General features: G+C 33.7%; 1 protein-coding gene across 1 annotated transcript; it reads right to left on the reverse strand.

Annotated features, from left to right (window-relative positions):
- Nucleotides 1-1,023: 1,023 nt before the first annotated feature.
- On the reverse strand, nucleotides 1,024-14,235 carry LOC133206334 (uncharacterized). The gene is made up of 11 exons (XM_061342289.1): nucleotides 13,969-14,235; nucleotides 10,494-10,661; nucleotides 7,868-8,035; nucleotides 7,500-7,606; nucleotides 6,077-6,258; nucleotides 5,659-5,812; nucleotides 4,260-4,316; nucleotides 2,580-3,300; nucleotides 1,466-2,260; nucleotides 1,269-1,360; nucleotides 1,024-1,160 (listed from the first exon to the last, which is right to left on the reverse strand). Exons 1-11 carry the CDS (start codon nucleotides 14,163-14,165, stop codon nucleotides 1,042-1,044), a joined length of 2,760 nt encoding a protein of 919 aa, XP_061198273.1. The 5' UTR covers nucleotides 14,166-14,235; the 3' UTR covers nucleotides 1,024-1,041.
- Nucleotides 14,236-14,627: the final 392 nt, after the last annotated feature.

Below are 14,627 nucleotides of genomic sequence, written 5' to 3' on the forward strand. Positions count from 1 at the left end.
AAAAAGGGGGTTGGGGTGGCAACCAGCATCTAAAGGAAAATTTAATATAGCAAAATACTATACTCAGAAAAATTTGGGCTCCCGCGTTCTATGGGCCTGCTCATAGTGTATTAAATCACATGAAAATGAATCATTTGATGTATTATAACATACACATAGAGCTGCGGAGGGTATAACGTTTCTGCCTCATCTGTCAGTCCTATTCTTTTCATGGCAACTCCTCTGAAACTGTTATTGTGTAGATGTGCATATTTGCAGGAAAATCATTTTTTTTCTTGGAGTTATGGCCCTTTTGAACTTCAGTCAGTCCTGATCTTGTCAGTGCAATTCCTCCGAAACCGCTGAACAGTATTTTTGTGAAACATTGTAGTTAAAAAGATGTGCATAAATTCATTTTTTTCTGGGAGTTATTCCCCTTCTGAACCTAAAAGCTTGGCCAAAATTTAGTATACTTTTGCACCAGTTTATTAGTGCATCTCCTCTTAGACCGCAGAATAGAATTTCATGAAACTTTGTAGTTAATAAGGACACACTGTGTAGATGTGCATATTCACAGGAAATTTTTATTCATTTTTTTTCGGGGGGTTATGCCCCTTTTGAACTTAGAGGTTTGGCCTTTGTCGGCACAACTCTGCAACTGCTCAACAGAATATCCTGCAACTTTGTAGTTTAAAAATAAGAACATGCTGTGTAGATGTGCACATTCACAGGGAATATTGATTTATGTCTTTGGATGAGATTTGATTTTTACAAACATCTGCAAAAGGGGGGGGGGGATTGTTAACCATTGAATTGTTTTATTTAATTCATAGCATTGCCATTCATTATGTGTAGCAGTGTCAAACTACATATGTATGTTCGAGCGCGGAGAACTATAAGCAGGGTGATACATCGTTTTACAGCAGGTATCTATCAAAATTTTCATCCCCTTCAAAACCTTTTGTCATTTCCTCTCCATTGCACTCCACTGCAATGTCAAGTTGTTTAACATCCAAACTAGATAAGAGAGAAAAAAACTTTTTAGAAAATCACTGGTTTATTTTATGGCTTTTTGCTCCTCATTTTGCTATCTGCTATGTACGTTCCAAAGAGATCAAACAACTCAAATAAAGTCATGACACTAGCCCCGATAAACAGGCCTAAGGATCCTCCAATGTCACCTAAATGAAAACAAGATACAATGTATTACATAATAGATTTAAAGTCATAGGCATATCAAGAATTTAAGTACTTTAAGTAAATGATGCTAAAATTGATGAATTACTTACAAAGCAAGGCAAAAATATCATAGGCCTCTTGTTGTGTTATCTCTTCATAACTTAGCTGTCTGTAAAAAATATTTAGCTCCAAAAAGTTGTCCCTACAAAGATAAATTAAAAATTAGAAGCAGAATGTCGTACAGACCTGATACGTTTTCATACAATGTGATTTGTGAAATACGCCAATTTTAGAGAAAACTCCCTACTTTAAGACGTTCTCATCAAATATGGTGCTTCTTTGAAATTTCAGCAGTTCTGTTCGCAAGTTTTCCACTGCTTCAAATAATAAAACGTCTTTATTCCCGACAACGAACCGCAGATCGTCCTCGGCACGTACGTGTCTGAAGCTCCTCTCTATTTTATTCCTTACGTCTTCTACATCCCTTAGGAAGTTTGTGTAGTTTTTGAATTCGTAATATTCCTTCAAATCGCGATCATTGATTATGTCCCGCCAAATGTGTATTACTTTGGTTGCTAATGACGGCCACCTATCGAACAAAAGGGCACCGCGAGTTGCGATCTCTTGCAGAAACTGTCTCAGTTGGCTAACGTCAGACATGAATTCACTGGAGTGAAATAAATTACTAACAGATATTTTTGAGCGATTACTGTATCTAAAATATGCCAATGTCGCCTGTAAAATGGATTCCATTCTGACCAAAACGTCACCCCTCACAGCCGTAGAGGTATTTTGGAGATCGTGGAGAGTGTTCAACATACTGGACTTAATTCTAATCAAGTCAGCTTTCTGTTTCTCTGTATGTTCTAGTCTTTTTTTGAGAATTCGCTCCGGTCTATCCACCGTCTCGTAATACAGAGTACTTTTTGTATGGTAAAATCTCTCACAGGCATCTATAAAATTCCCACTGACTAGGTTCATTTTTGTGATATTAAGAGTCGCGTCGGTAAACACTTCCCAAGTTAAGTTCCTGTAGTTTGACAGCGCTTCCATTATACTCAAGATATCGTCCCCCAGCTTCCCACTGTATCCTCTCGCATATCTTCAATGTAAAAATCTTAAATAATAGCAGCCAGATTATATATTATTAAAGATTATAATTACATGTATACCACAATGGCAAATTCATTAAAAAAAAAACTTTTTTCGCTTATCAATACCACATAATTCTCTCAAAAAAATAAGGTGTGGCGAAAATTTTGTGATCTACAATAAAAATATTACATGTATTGATTTACCTTAGAGTAAATACCATAGAACCCAGAATTATTTTAAAAAAATCATACTGATAATTCTGGCAAAAGAAGGGTTTGGAAAAAATTACTTGATGAATTTAGTATAATTGGTAAGAGATAACTTACGCATTGTGGTAGGTGGACTCGTTCAATAGTGGTCTGGGTACAACATAATTATTATAACGTCTTGCAAATTTCTGGAATTTATATCTAAATATAGGAGTTCCTGTCACGTAAGCGTCATAGAGAACCGTGAAGTTAGCTAGTGCTCTCTTGGCGTTTTCTGTTCGGATGTCTACCATATTAATTGTACTCACATAAAATGTTCTCCTTATTGCCATATCATTTTCCGTGATCAGATTTCGCAGGTTCGTCTCATAAGCAAACACAAATTCATGGAAACTGTTACACAAGTGTGAGAGTGTTCGTTCCTCCATTGCGTCCCTCCCTCTCATAAAGTTTTTCTGCACATTGTAGATTTGAAATCTTAGCAGTAGTATCCTTCTGTTTGTGACTCTGATTGCACTAGTGTAATGTTCTGTTACATTTCTAATTTGATTCAAAATTCGCTTCTGAATAGTTTCTTCGATCAGTTGTTTTACATCTATAAATGTTTGTTCCATTTGTTTCACTTTTTCTTTGAATGTCTCAAGTTTTCGAGCGTCCATGCGATGTGTAATTTCCCGCGCTCGTTTGAGCTTTGAGTTGAGAGTGGTTACGTTTATTTTGTCCATGAATCTTTGGCCTGCGTATTCTGACGTTGTTGCATATGACATGACGGGGTCATACACGGTATAATCGCAGTCAGTCGGACAATTGCAGCTCTCCAACCAGAGCGAAAAATCATCTGCAAAAACAAAAAATAATCGTCTACACCATATATGAAAAAGTATGCATTTGTATGGAAAGCATGCTCGAATGCTTAATTGCCTCTAAAAGTATTATTTGAAATACTCATTTGTATTATATGCAAGACCTATTTTTGTATTCATATGAAGCAGAATTTATTCAAAAACTTCTACATGAGAAGAAGAAAACACTTGCTGTGGCCTTCAACTCGACATTTCGTTATATCGACGACGTATTATCAATTAATTCATTCATATGTCGACTCGATATATCCCAGTGAGCTTGAAATATTCTGACACATCTGTTTCATATTTGGATATTTTACTAGAAAAAGACGTTAATGGTAACCTAACAACAAAGCTTTATGATAAACGTGATGACCTCAACTTTTCATTCGTCAACTTCCTTTACTTATGTAGCAATATACCCTTATCACCTGCATATGGGGTTTATGCCTCTCAGATGACTCGATACACGAGAGCATGCTCTACGTATGAACAATTTCTAAAACGAGGCAAACTTTTGACAAACAAGTTGATGAAACAAGGATATCAACAGTCTCGTCTGAAGTCATCATTTCGCAAGTTTTACGGTCGATACAATGACCTTGTCAGGACATACAACCTATCATTAAGTCAAATGCTGATTGATGTTTTTCATACCAATTGTTAGGCCATTACTAATACACTGAACTGTCTACGGATTTTTCCGGTTTATTTCCCCGATCATGACAAGGAGCATACGGCGGGTGTGACCGGTCGGCAGGGGATGCTCACTCCTCCATGGTACCTGATCCCACCTCTAAATTTTTAGGTCCCTGTTTGCTCTGCTCCAAGTTTGTTTCGTTTCATTGGACTTTATAGATTGAATACTGTTCGTTATCTTCATATTTCATTCATTTTGTAAATTCTTATTCGATTTCAATCCAATTTGTACAGAACACTAGAAAGGTTCTACCGTAGAGAGGTTTAAGACAAGTGAAGTACTGCTCAAGGTTACAAGGAGGAGGAAAACCTGCAAGCAGAAAAAACAAAGATATTATTAAAACAGCAATACAAATAGATGTGTGGAGCATAAAAATCATTGTGACAGTTTACCAAGGATAAAAAGCTGGCCTAAAATTATGACTGTCACTATCAATCTGAAAGTAATTCTGGACGCTGTGTAACTCTATCAAATCCAAAGTTAGTTTACCAGCTCAAGTGCAAGGAATAAAGCATTAAGCTATAAAGCTGATTTCTGAAGTTCGATAGAGGACTTGTAAAAGGAGGCACATCCTTTTTAAATTGAAATGTCTTGCATCATTATTACAGCTTCAGGAACACAGAAACCAGGGATTTTGTACTATCAATGGATTATCGATAACAACAACACATTTACAAAAATATGTACAAACAGACGGATAATCAAACAATATAAAGAAAGAGTAAACAGAGATCCTGTTTGAGTTCATAAAAAATATATAGTGTTCTGTAAGCATTGTCAAGCAACTTAAACGGGCCTCTAAAGAACGATATTTCATAAATACATTGCTTCTGACTAGAAGGAATGAAATATATATTGAAAGTACATACATGTAGGTGAATTTAGTGTACATGTACGTCTGAAGTTTTCGAAATATTACGACAACAAACAACAAGATGACATGGTGCAAAACAAAATAGGTTTTTCTTTGTATTGTAAGGAATCAATTCTCCAATTTGTAAAATCATTCTTATAAAATATTTTCAAACCATATTTAAAACATATATTGTGTCATAAAAGATCGGGTTTTTGGTTTCAATAAGGGGTTAAAGGGGTTAAGAAAGATTAAAAATTCCCATGGAGGAACTAATATTTATATCTATCAATTTAATATGCAACTAGCAATATATGAGCTGTTTCAAAAGATTGTGATTACCATTAACTTTAATTGATTCATTTACGCCCGGAAGGATTTTAACGCATATTCAAATTTTCAGAGAGAGAGAGAGAGAGAGAGCAATTTGAACAGGGTGAGCATTGTAGCCCAGGGACCTTTAGTAATAAATTAATCAAATGTCAATTCTATAATAATAAACTGTCAATTTATTACTGGCGAGATTGTTTTTCATTTCATATAATTCCCTTATGACCATTAAGAAAAACACAAGATAATTTGAAAACAATTTACGCTTATTGCAAAACTAATAATGAATATAAGGGCGTAAATTGAATTGCACTGCAAAATATAAAGCATAAATTGAATTGCAGAAATAAATAGTCTAAATCTGAGATAAAGTTTTAATGGAGTCTAAGAGTTTCACGTGGAACATACAGATATCCTGTACTCCAGATACAATACGGTTCTAAATTTCAATTTTTATAAATAATTTACCATTTATGCTGGGCATGTAGTAATCCCGGCATCCACAATGTCTAGAAGACACCTCCGTATAGCATTCCACTAAACAAGAATCATACGAGTAATTGGGAAAGAACTTTAGAGACTTGTACTGACATTGACCGTGGGGTATTTCTAGATTTTGAACCTATAAAAAACATACCTTTCTGCTGAATGAAAAGTAGGTAAAACACATGAAATGAGGAAAGTAAGACGCTCTAGTTAACATTAATTGAAAAAAAACAGAAAACTATTCTTTCCAAAAAATGCATATGCATGTACACATATGCAAGCAAACTTAGTGCGAAAATAAGAAGTTAATTAAAGTCCTCAAATACTGAAAATTCTTGACAAACCTGATCCGGAAATTCAAATTATTTGAATGATTTTTTTTGCTTTGTTGTACTCTTACTAGTATGACTTGGAGTCCTATGAATGCCTGTGTTCCCGTAGGCACAGCGATCCCCAACTCACGAACTCTTGGATGGTCGTTTTGTACGTGAGTGAGTACTTTAACACCCGCGGCGTCATTAGGTCCTGGCATGTACTCATACTGTTCTACGTTTAACAGCAACTTCAAACCATTGTCTGCACCTTAATTGAAGAGTAACAAACCTTAAGTGAAATTGTAGCTTTACATATTTGAAACAACCGATTTTAGTGTCAATTCTAAAGCTTTCAACAACTTCTTATTTTTTTTTCTAAATGAAATAGGTGAAGATAACGAACAGTGTAGATCGATCTAAGTGAGGTTGTTGAAATTCCTGTAACATCAACTTAATTGTTAGTAGCCTGTTTTGGTTTTAAAAATTGATCGTACTCAGAGCATGCTCTTGGATATCGAATAAGATGGGAGACATAAACACCATATGCAGATGATAGTGGAATATTAGTACATAAATGAGGAAAGTTGACGATGGAAAAACTGAAGTCATCACTTTTGTCATATAGTTCAGATGTTAATTGGCCCTTATCGTCTATAGTCAGTAAAACATCCTAAAATGAAACAGATCTAACAGACTCTGTTGTGTCCTTTATTTCGAGTTCACTGGGATATACATGTATCAAGTCGACGTAAGAATGGAAGTAACTAATGTTAATTGATAATTAACGTCGTCATTATATCTGAATATCGAGTTAAGGAGCACAGCAAGTGTTTTCTTCTCTTCACATATAAGTTTTTGAATTAATTCTGCTCAGTGGGAACATAAAAACAGATCGACTAATAAAGTAGTATCGGTATTCCAGAAGATTGTGTGAAGACCTGGTCTACAAAGACTACGTAGATGTTGTTAATGAGGGACTCCAGCTTCCTTATATCAACCTCAGAGTACTTATATGAATCAAAGTGATTTTTAACAAAGTAAATTTGTAATGACCAATCACAAGATATAAAAATTTCCGAGTTCCATATTTATTGAAGAAGTAGTTGTCTATGATCTATTAAAAACGTTTAGTTTTTAATTTGTCATAAAAATGGTTGTATAAAGTGTAGAAAAGTCATACGTTTTGATGTTACTGACTTCTGAATTAAAAAAAAATGTAAAAGATCATTGGAGTTTTTGAGAATACACATATGATAAACACATCTGTTCGAATATGCTGTAGCACGTATGTCTGAAGTTTTTCCTTTACAGCAGTTAAATATTTTTATGAGGAGTGAAGATAGGAGCTTGGTGGAGCATTTGCTGGACCCAGCAATGTATCACTTTTTTGAAACTCTTCAAATTTGCATGTAAATCTACCACATTATTTGCTCCCTATGATTCAGCAACAAATCATAGTAGTTTATGGCATTTTTTTCTAAAAATATTTCATGCAAATACAATGCATACCTGTAGATCTGGCATTCTCAGGAGCCACGAATCTGTAACAGTTGCCATAGTCTGTCAATTGTTCTGTAAAGTTTTGGGGTCCACATGGTAAATCCGCCCACTGGCAACTAAAAAGAATATAATATATATGTATTTTAATTTATAAAGAACACAACGAAAAGCAAATAAAGTATGCAGTAACGAGCATTTTGATAAAAACAATTCCTCAAAAGATACTGGCTACTGGCTTGGATAAATGCAAAAATTAAATGTAAATTTCCCATTTACTTCCATCTAGTGAATAAAAAAATACAACATGATACATGTACATGCCAAAAAGCAATTTTCTTTGATGTCTTACAGTTGATTCTAAAAGCTACTCACATTACCTTACAATAAGATCCTCCTTTCTGTGTGAAGCCTGTTGGAAAAACTGGTTGAATGTTAGATTGGAGGCATGGAACCTATCTAAATCTTTCTGTGAGAAGAATTTAGAACTTCCATTGTACATAGTTTCTATAAGACGATACCACTTCCTTTTGGCTGCAGTTGTTGCTCTGTAAAGAAAACTGGTTTTTGCAAACATTTAATTATTCCAGACAATACTACATATACAAGAATGAAAAGGAAAATGTTATGGCCCAAAGATTAATAAATCTTTTTTTCCAGGCTCTTTGGTTCTATAAATTGGCCGCATAAATGAAATTGTACTATTTTTTTTTTTTAAATTATCTTTATGTGGCCACAAAACTTTTTGTTTTTATCTTTGAAATCCACGAGTGATACAAATAAATGTTTGATATGGATACACGTGTAGTGTTAAAATTGTTTGAAATAAATGCTGTTACCACGCGCGTGCGTGTGTGTATTTGTGTGAGAGGCTATGCCAAGTTTGCATAACAACATTTCACATGTCTTTGTCATTTATTTTCTCAGCAAGTGTATCTTCATTGTGTTTAGAGCTGTTGTACCTATTAATAATTCTGCGTATTTTTCTATACTCCATTAAACAATGTACATGTAGGTCTTGGTTACCAAAATTGTTATTTTTTTTAACTTCGCATATTCCTGTTTTTGTATTTACTGCAAAAATGCTATATGATCTACAGGTATTCAAATACATTGTAGTTTAATACATTAATCGCCCTTTTAAATCATTTATGAGTGTCTTTGTTTGGTAATAATCATCAAGTACATTCTTATTCGTTTCTTTTAAGATGCACTGTAATTAGATAAATTAATCACTTGGAACCATTCTACGTAAAAACTGGATCTGTTGCCCATGAAGCTCACGGGAATTAAGATTAATTAATAGTTTATTCGAATTAGATGAACCATTTTCAAATGAACTAATTGATTATCCCTTTTAAAAATTAGATTGGTTGCCACGTCCAAAGATCTTTTCATATTTAAAAAAGAATATCACTGAAAATTTAAATGATATAAAAACTTAAATGCAATTCAGTACTGGGGAATTCTGATTGTACACACAAGTACTCTGAAGTAGATATTAAAAAGATGCGTGAGTTTCTGATTTACAATATCTATGTAGTTTTTCGAGATCAGGTCTTCCAACAATCTGTCGGAAATCCCATTGGTACCAACTGCGTTCCGTTATTAGCAGACCTAGTTTTGTATTCATGTGAAGCAGAATTTATTCAAAAACTTCTACACGAGAAGAAGAAGACACCTGCTGTGGCCTTCAACTCGACATTTAGATATATCAACGAAGTATTATCAATTAACAATAGTTACTTCCATTCATATGTCAACTCGATATATCCTAGTGATCTTGAAATAAAAGATACCACAGAGTCTGACACAACTGTTTCATGTTTGGATATTTTACTAGAAAAAGGCATTAATGGTAACCTACATATAACAACAAAACTTTATGATAAACGTGATGACTTCAACTTTTCAATTGTCAACTTTCTTACTCATGTAGCAATCACCCTTATCACCTGCATATGGAGTTTTTGTCTCTCAGCTGATTCGATACACAAGAGCATGCTCCACGTACGAACAATATCTAAAACGAAGCAAGCTATTGACAAACAAGTTGATGAAACAAGGATATCAACAGTCTCGTTTAAAGCCAATATTTTGCAAGTTCTATGGTCGATACAATGACCTTGTCAGCAAATACAACCTATCAGTAAGTCAAATACTGTCTGACGTTTTTCATACTAATTCTTAGGCCATTATTAAAACAAAACACTGATTTGTCTACGGATTTTTTCGTTTGCCCGATCATGGCAACGAGCACACGGCGAGTATGACCGGTCGACAGGGGTTGCTTACTAGTACTCCTCCATGGCACCTGATCCCACCTCGATGTTTTTTAGAAGGTCTGTGTTTTCTCTGCTCCTGGTTTTTATTGTTTCATTGGACTTTTGAGCTTGACTACTGTTCGTTATCTCGATATTTCATGAAATGATATTTACAATTCACTGTTGTTTCCCTCATTAACTGTTTTAGTTCAGTTTCAAAGTCACACTGAGTTGATCTGAGACCAAAAGAATGATCAGTAGAGAGAGAGAGAGAGAGAGAGAGAGAGAGAGAGAGAGAGAGAGAGAGGATAACCTTCAGAAATTGGTAACAGAATGTGAATGTAAGTGCTAAATGAATTTTCTTTGCACACATTGTTATACCATTATATACATAAAAATACATATGATGAGTATAAAGCCTTAAAGCACCTTTAATCATTCAATGCTGAAATATACTAGTAATCATTAACAAATAAATTCCATTTTGGACATTTCATTCTGAACATGTATCCAATATCTTCATCACAAGTTGGTTTTTATCATCAAAAGCCGGTAATATACTATCCCATTAACTTACCACTGTTTGATAAAGTTCCTATATTACTAAATATAGCCAATACCTCTTACTAAAACTATTGTACATTGTCAATATTTTTTGTACAATATTCAACTTCATTAAGATTTACCTAGTACTTTGACCATTCTTTTAAAACATAGAAACAAAATGAGAAAAAAACTATACTTGAATGCGTTTTGGTTACATATAGTAACCGCCGGGAACGTCAGCGACTGGTTGTAGTTGATTTTGACGTTGACGTTGACCGGGTTACTGTGTAGATACAGGATTCTGTCTATGATCTGGTACGACATCAACGTTATACAAAACAACATCAGCAACGTCCACAGCAACCTAAATAGATAAATCTATTGATATTCACAGGCCCGTAGGAAGCAATTTCAGTTTGGGCGGGGGGGGGGGGGCACACCTTTACATTTTCAGTTGAGGGGGGCACTATCAACTACCAAAAATTTCTTGACAAGCAAAAAAAAAAAAAAAAAAAAAAGGGCATCAGACGTTTTTATTGAGGGGGCACAAGCATATAGTATCTATGTTTTCTATAGTAATCTATATATCGGCAAAATTATTGGGGGTTCCTACGGCCATGATTCAATAATCACCAGATGGAATATTCTGTTTAAATTAAAGTCATTTCATGGTCAATTCCTTAGTGCCCGGAAAGGGTGATTTATTGATCAGCTGAGATCATTTATAATTATTTCTGAAAAGGAAATTAATGTTTTACACTTGTCCTCGTCAGACAAAAGTTTTCTTAAGCTACTACAGGGGAATAGTCAAGTTTTGGCTTTACACCGCTCAAAGAATAAAAGATACAACTATAACACAGAACTCAGTTCTTCGTCGTTATATTATGTTTTATTAAATTATTTTTTTTCATTAAGCTTGATCAAATTTGTGATCAATGTTAAATACTTGATAATCTTTACTAATACATATGTTATTGACACATTCATGCACCAAATATCCGGATAAACCTTTAAACGAGGTCTGTATATATTAAATGGGGAATTCGCTGCAAGACAACATTTTTCCTTATGTGCTTTGCACACATTGCTATTGAAATCTTTCCCGAATTTTAAAGCTAAAATGTCCCAGACAGATATTTAAAACAGACATTTTGTACGAAGTTCCAGCTGACTTCATTGGCAAACATGTCTGCACTTAATTGTTATCAATGTTAACGTAAGAGCTTTTAGCTAAACATTCATGCTGAGTGAGTGATTAAATTTGTATTGTATTCTATCAACATGATAATTAATAATGATAATACGTTATGAAACTGCCTTTTTAAAAACCAAATCATTGAAAGCCACATTTAGTGTTAATTTGTAACCCTTGTTGTTGCTTAACTTGAAGAAAATAAATTTAATGACGCTCCCTATACTCATTCAACTTAAAACTCATATCGAGGCTAAACGTGATGAAAATGTTGATAACACCTTCAAAAATGTTAATTTTATTATTTTTAAAAATCAATTATGGCATTTTCAATTTTTAACGGGAACCAGATTACACTTGCCGGTAGGGAATTAGTATTCTCAGAATGCTTGTTTTGAATAAGAGTGTAATTCTGAGCTTTCATACTGATTAAACGATTTGATCTGTACAGTAATCAATGAACATGAAAGTTATATTTATAATGTATAAATGAAAGTTATGTCATTGCCGCTTAAATTCCACCGCCCCAAACCCACAATTCTTTCTAAAAGTAGGAGTGAATGTACGCTTATGTTAAAGACCAAATCTATTACATAGAGGTTTACACTAACTTTATTAACAATTTATTGTGCCATTGATATTGACAAATTATAACACTGACATTTTCAAACACAAATTTTCATGAGGTGTTCATTAAAAACTAGAAATGTCACGTAAATTACACTTGTAATTTTCTTAAAAACTGATTTTTGGTGACCTCATCGTATTATTAACTTTCAAGCTTATGAAAGAGGCATTCCTGAATACTGTATGAAGTAAACTGAAAAAAATATTCTAACTTTGAGACTAATCATATAAACTCTGCTACAGTCATATCTCACAAAAGTTCATCAATTTCACTTTACTGTAAAAAAGGGAACAAAACTTCAAAATAGTGATTTAGGAATGTATGTTATATGCATCATAAAATAAAGTTTCAATTCCAGAACAAGGAATATGTTTCAATCTTGTTAGTCTGCGAAAAATATCATTAATGTATACATTTCAATATATCTTGTTCCTGAGATTTTTTTTAAATAAACTGTCTTCTCATTACAAATTGACCAGTTATTTGCAGAATCACTCAAACATTTCTATATAATGCATTTACGGGGGAACGGGATCAAATGAAGCACTAATTGAGCTTCGGTGTCTAAATATTTATCTGTGTAAAAGTTCTTTCAATAGGTACCATAATCGATCCTTTAAAAAATCAGTTTAAAAGGCATTATGTGATATTGACGAAGAATTCACTCTTTTAGGACTTGTATTCTTTGAATTTTTATCTAAATTGAACCTTAATCTACACGCACTAATGGACTATATGTACGATGGACTAGCATACTTCTTAACCAGTTAAGTTTTGATGAGGATATCTCTCTATATACTGATATGTAGGTTAAGAGTATGAATATTGATGAAGAATCATGTTCTTCCCGGCATCTTTTATTGTTATTTCGAATTAAATAACAGGGAAACTAAACGTAGTTCAAAAGCAGTCTACGTTTTTATATGTTTTTCTAATTCTCGGTAGTATTTTATAGTATTTAAATAACATGATGTTAATGAGGAAAAAAAGATGCTGTATTAATATACATGTACGTATCCAAACCTAGCTTTATTCAATGACTATTGAAAGAATTGATGAAAATTTCACTAACTTTCAATCAGAATAGACTGTCTCTATAATTTCTTTCTGACATTAAAGCTTCAATAATTTTTTATCGCAGAGTCAGATCATACGCTGTTATCACATGACCGATATATCTCTCAGTTTAAATCAAACCTAGAAAACACGTGTTCTGATTCTTCTGATGGTGTAGTGTCTGATGGTGTAGTGTCTGATGGTGTAGTGTCTGATGGTGTAGTGTCTGATTTAAAATGCAGAATCACAAGTGTTCCCAAGATTACACATTCTAAAGGGTTTGTCTGGAAACTTGCGTGAAAACAGTTTTTGTTCAAGTTGGATCAGAAATATCCCCAACAGAGCAAAATCTATCAAAAGATCTCTGCCCTACTCCATCCACCATCCCCTTACCCACACACCCTCTGATCTTGACTGAAAGTTTAGGGAGGATACGGACTACGTTTTTTAATCACTTTGTTGGATTAAAATTGAATGATATTCCATTGCATAAATATATACACGTATATACATACATAAAAATTATTTTACGAAAAAAACATTATTTCTATAACATGTATACATAAGGATAAAAATTACCATGAAAAAAATACCCATGTAAATACACCAGTCATTCAACTGTGCATCTTTTATTGCCTTGAATCAAGAGTGCATTCTAACGTATATTGTTAAAAGTGTCATTTACTGACTATCAATTTATTCTTTTTAATAAGCATTAACAAAGTCCATCAATGCATGATCTCTGAAAACATTGGATTAAGAATAAAAATCACAGAATAAAATTTAAAAAATTACCTTCGTAATATATACGTTTCATGGTAGAATATGAATCGGATCCCATGGAGGGTAGTGGAGGAGACGAAATCTCTCCAAAGATGTGTCCATGTCGATTTGTGTTGTGTGGAGATTTCCTCGTCTTCAGAGGGTAAAACTCTAACCTCGCACGGATAATAATTATTTCTTAACTCTCCCGACTTTTTACTGGAAGACATCGCCCTTATTTGTAGCCTGTAATCTCACACATACTAAGTTTACGATCTGTTTGTTTTGCAAATAATTTTGAAATCCCGTAATATCCCCATGCCTTCAACAGTGAAACTATCAGGTCATGCAGACTATCTAAAATGTCGATATTTACTCTTATTACCGTATAATGTGCACCATTGTCGGATAATTTTAAAAATTAGTTGAAATTCCCAAACGAAGACAGTTCTTTCATTTAGTTTAAAGTATTTCTATACTTACTTCAGAAGCAGCTGATTTCTGTACGTTCTTAAATTTTTATGTGTTGAAAACAGAAATATTAAAGACGACAAATTTCAATACATTGTACACAGAAGTTTATCGATGGTACAATAGACATAAACACATTTAATTGATGAATTGATTCAAAGAAATCAAATCCTCGATCTTAAAAAGATGAAAAGTGGTGCTTTGTGTCTTTCTAGCATTAT

This window comes from Saccostrea echinata, unplaced genomic scaffold (assembly GCF_033153115.1).
Source record: "Saccostrea echinata isolate AGI-Se365-2 ecotype Australia unplaced genomic scaffold, CSIRO_AGI_Sech_v1 ptg000054l, whole genome shotgun sequence".
Classification (NCBI taxonomy): domain Eukaryota; kingdom Metazoa; phylum Mollusca; class Bivalvia; order Ostreida; family Ostreidae; genus Saccostrea; species Saccostrea echinata.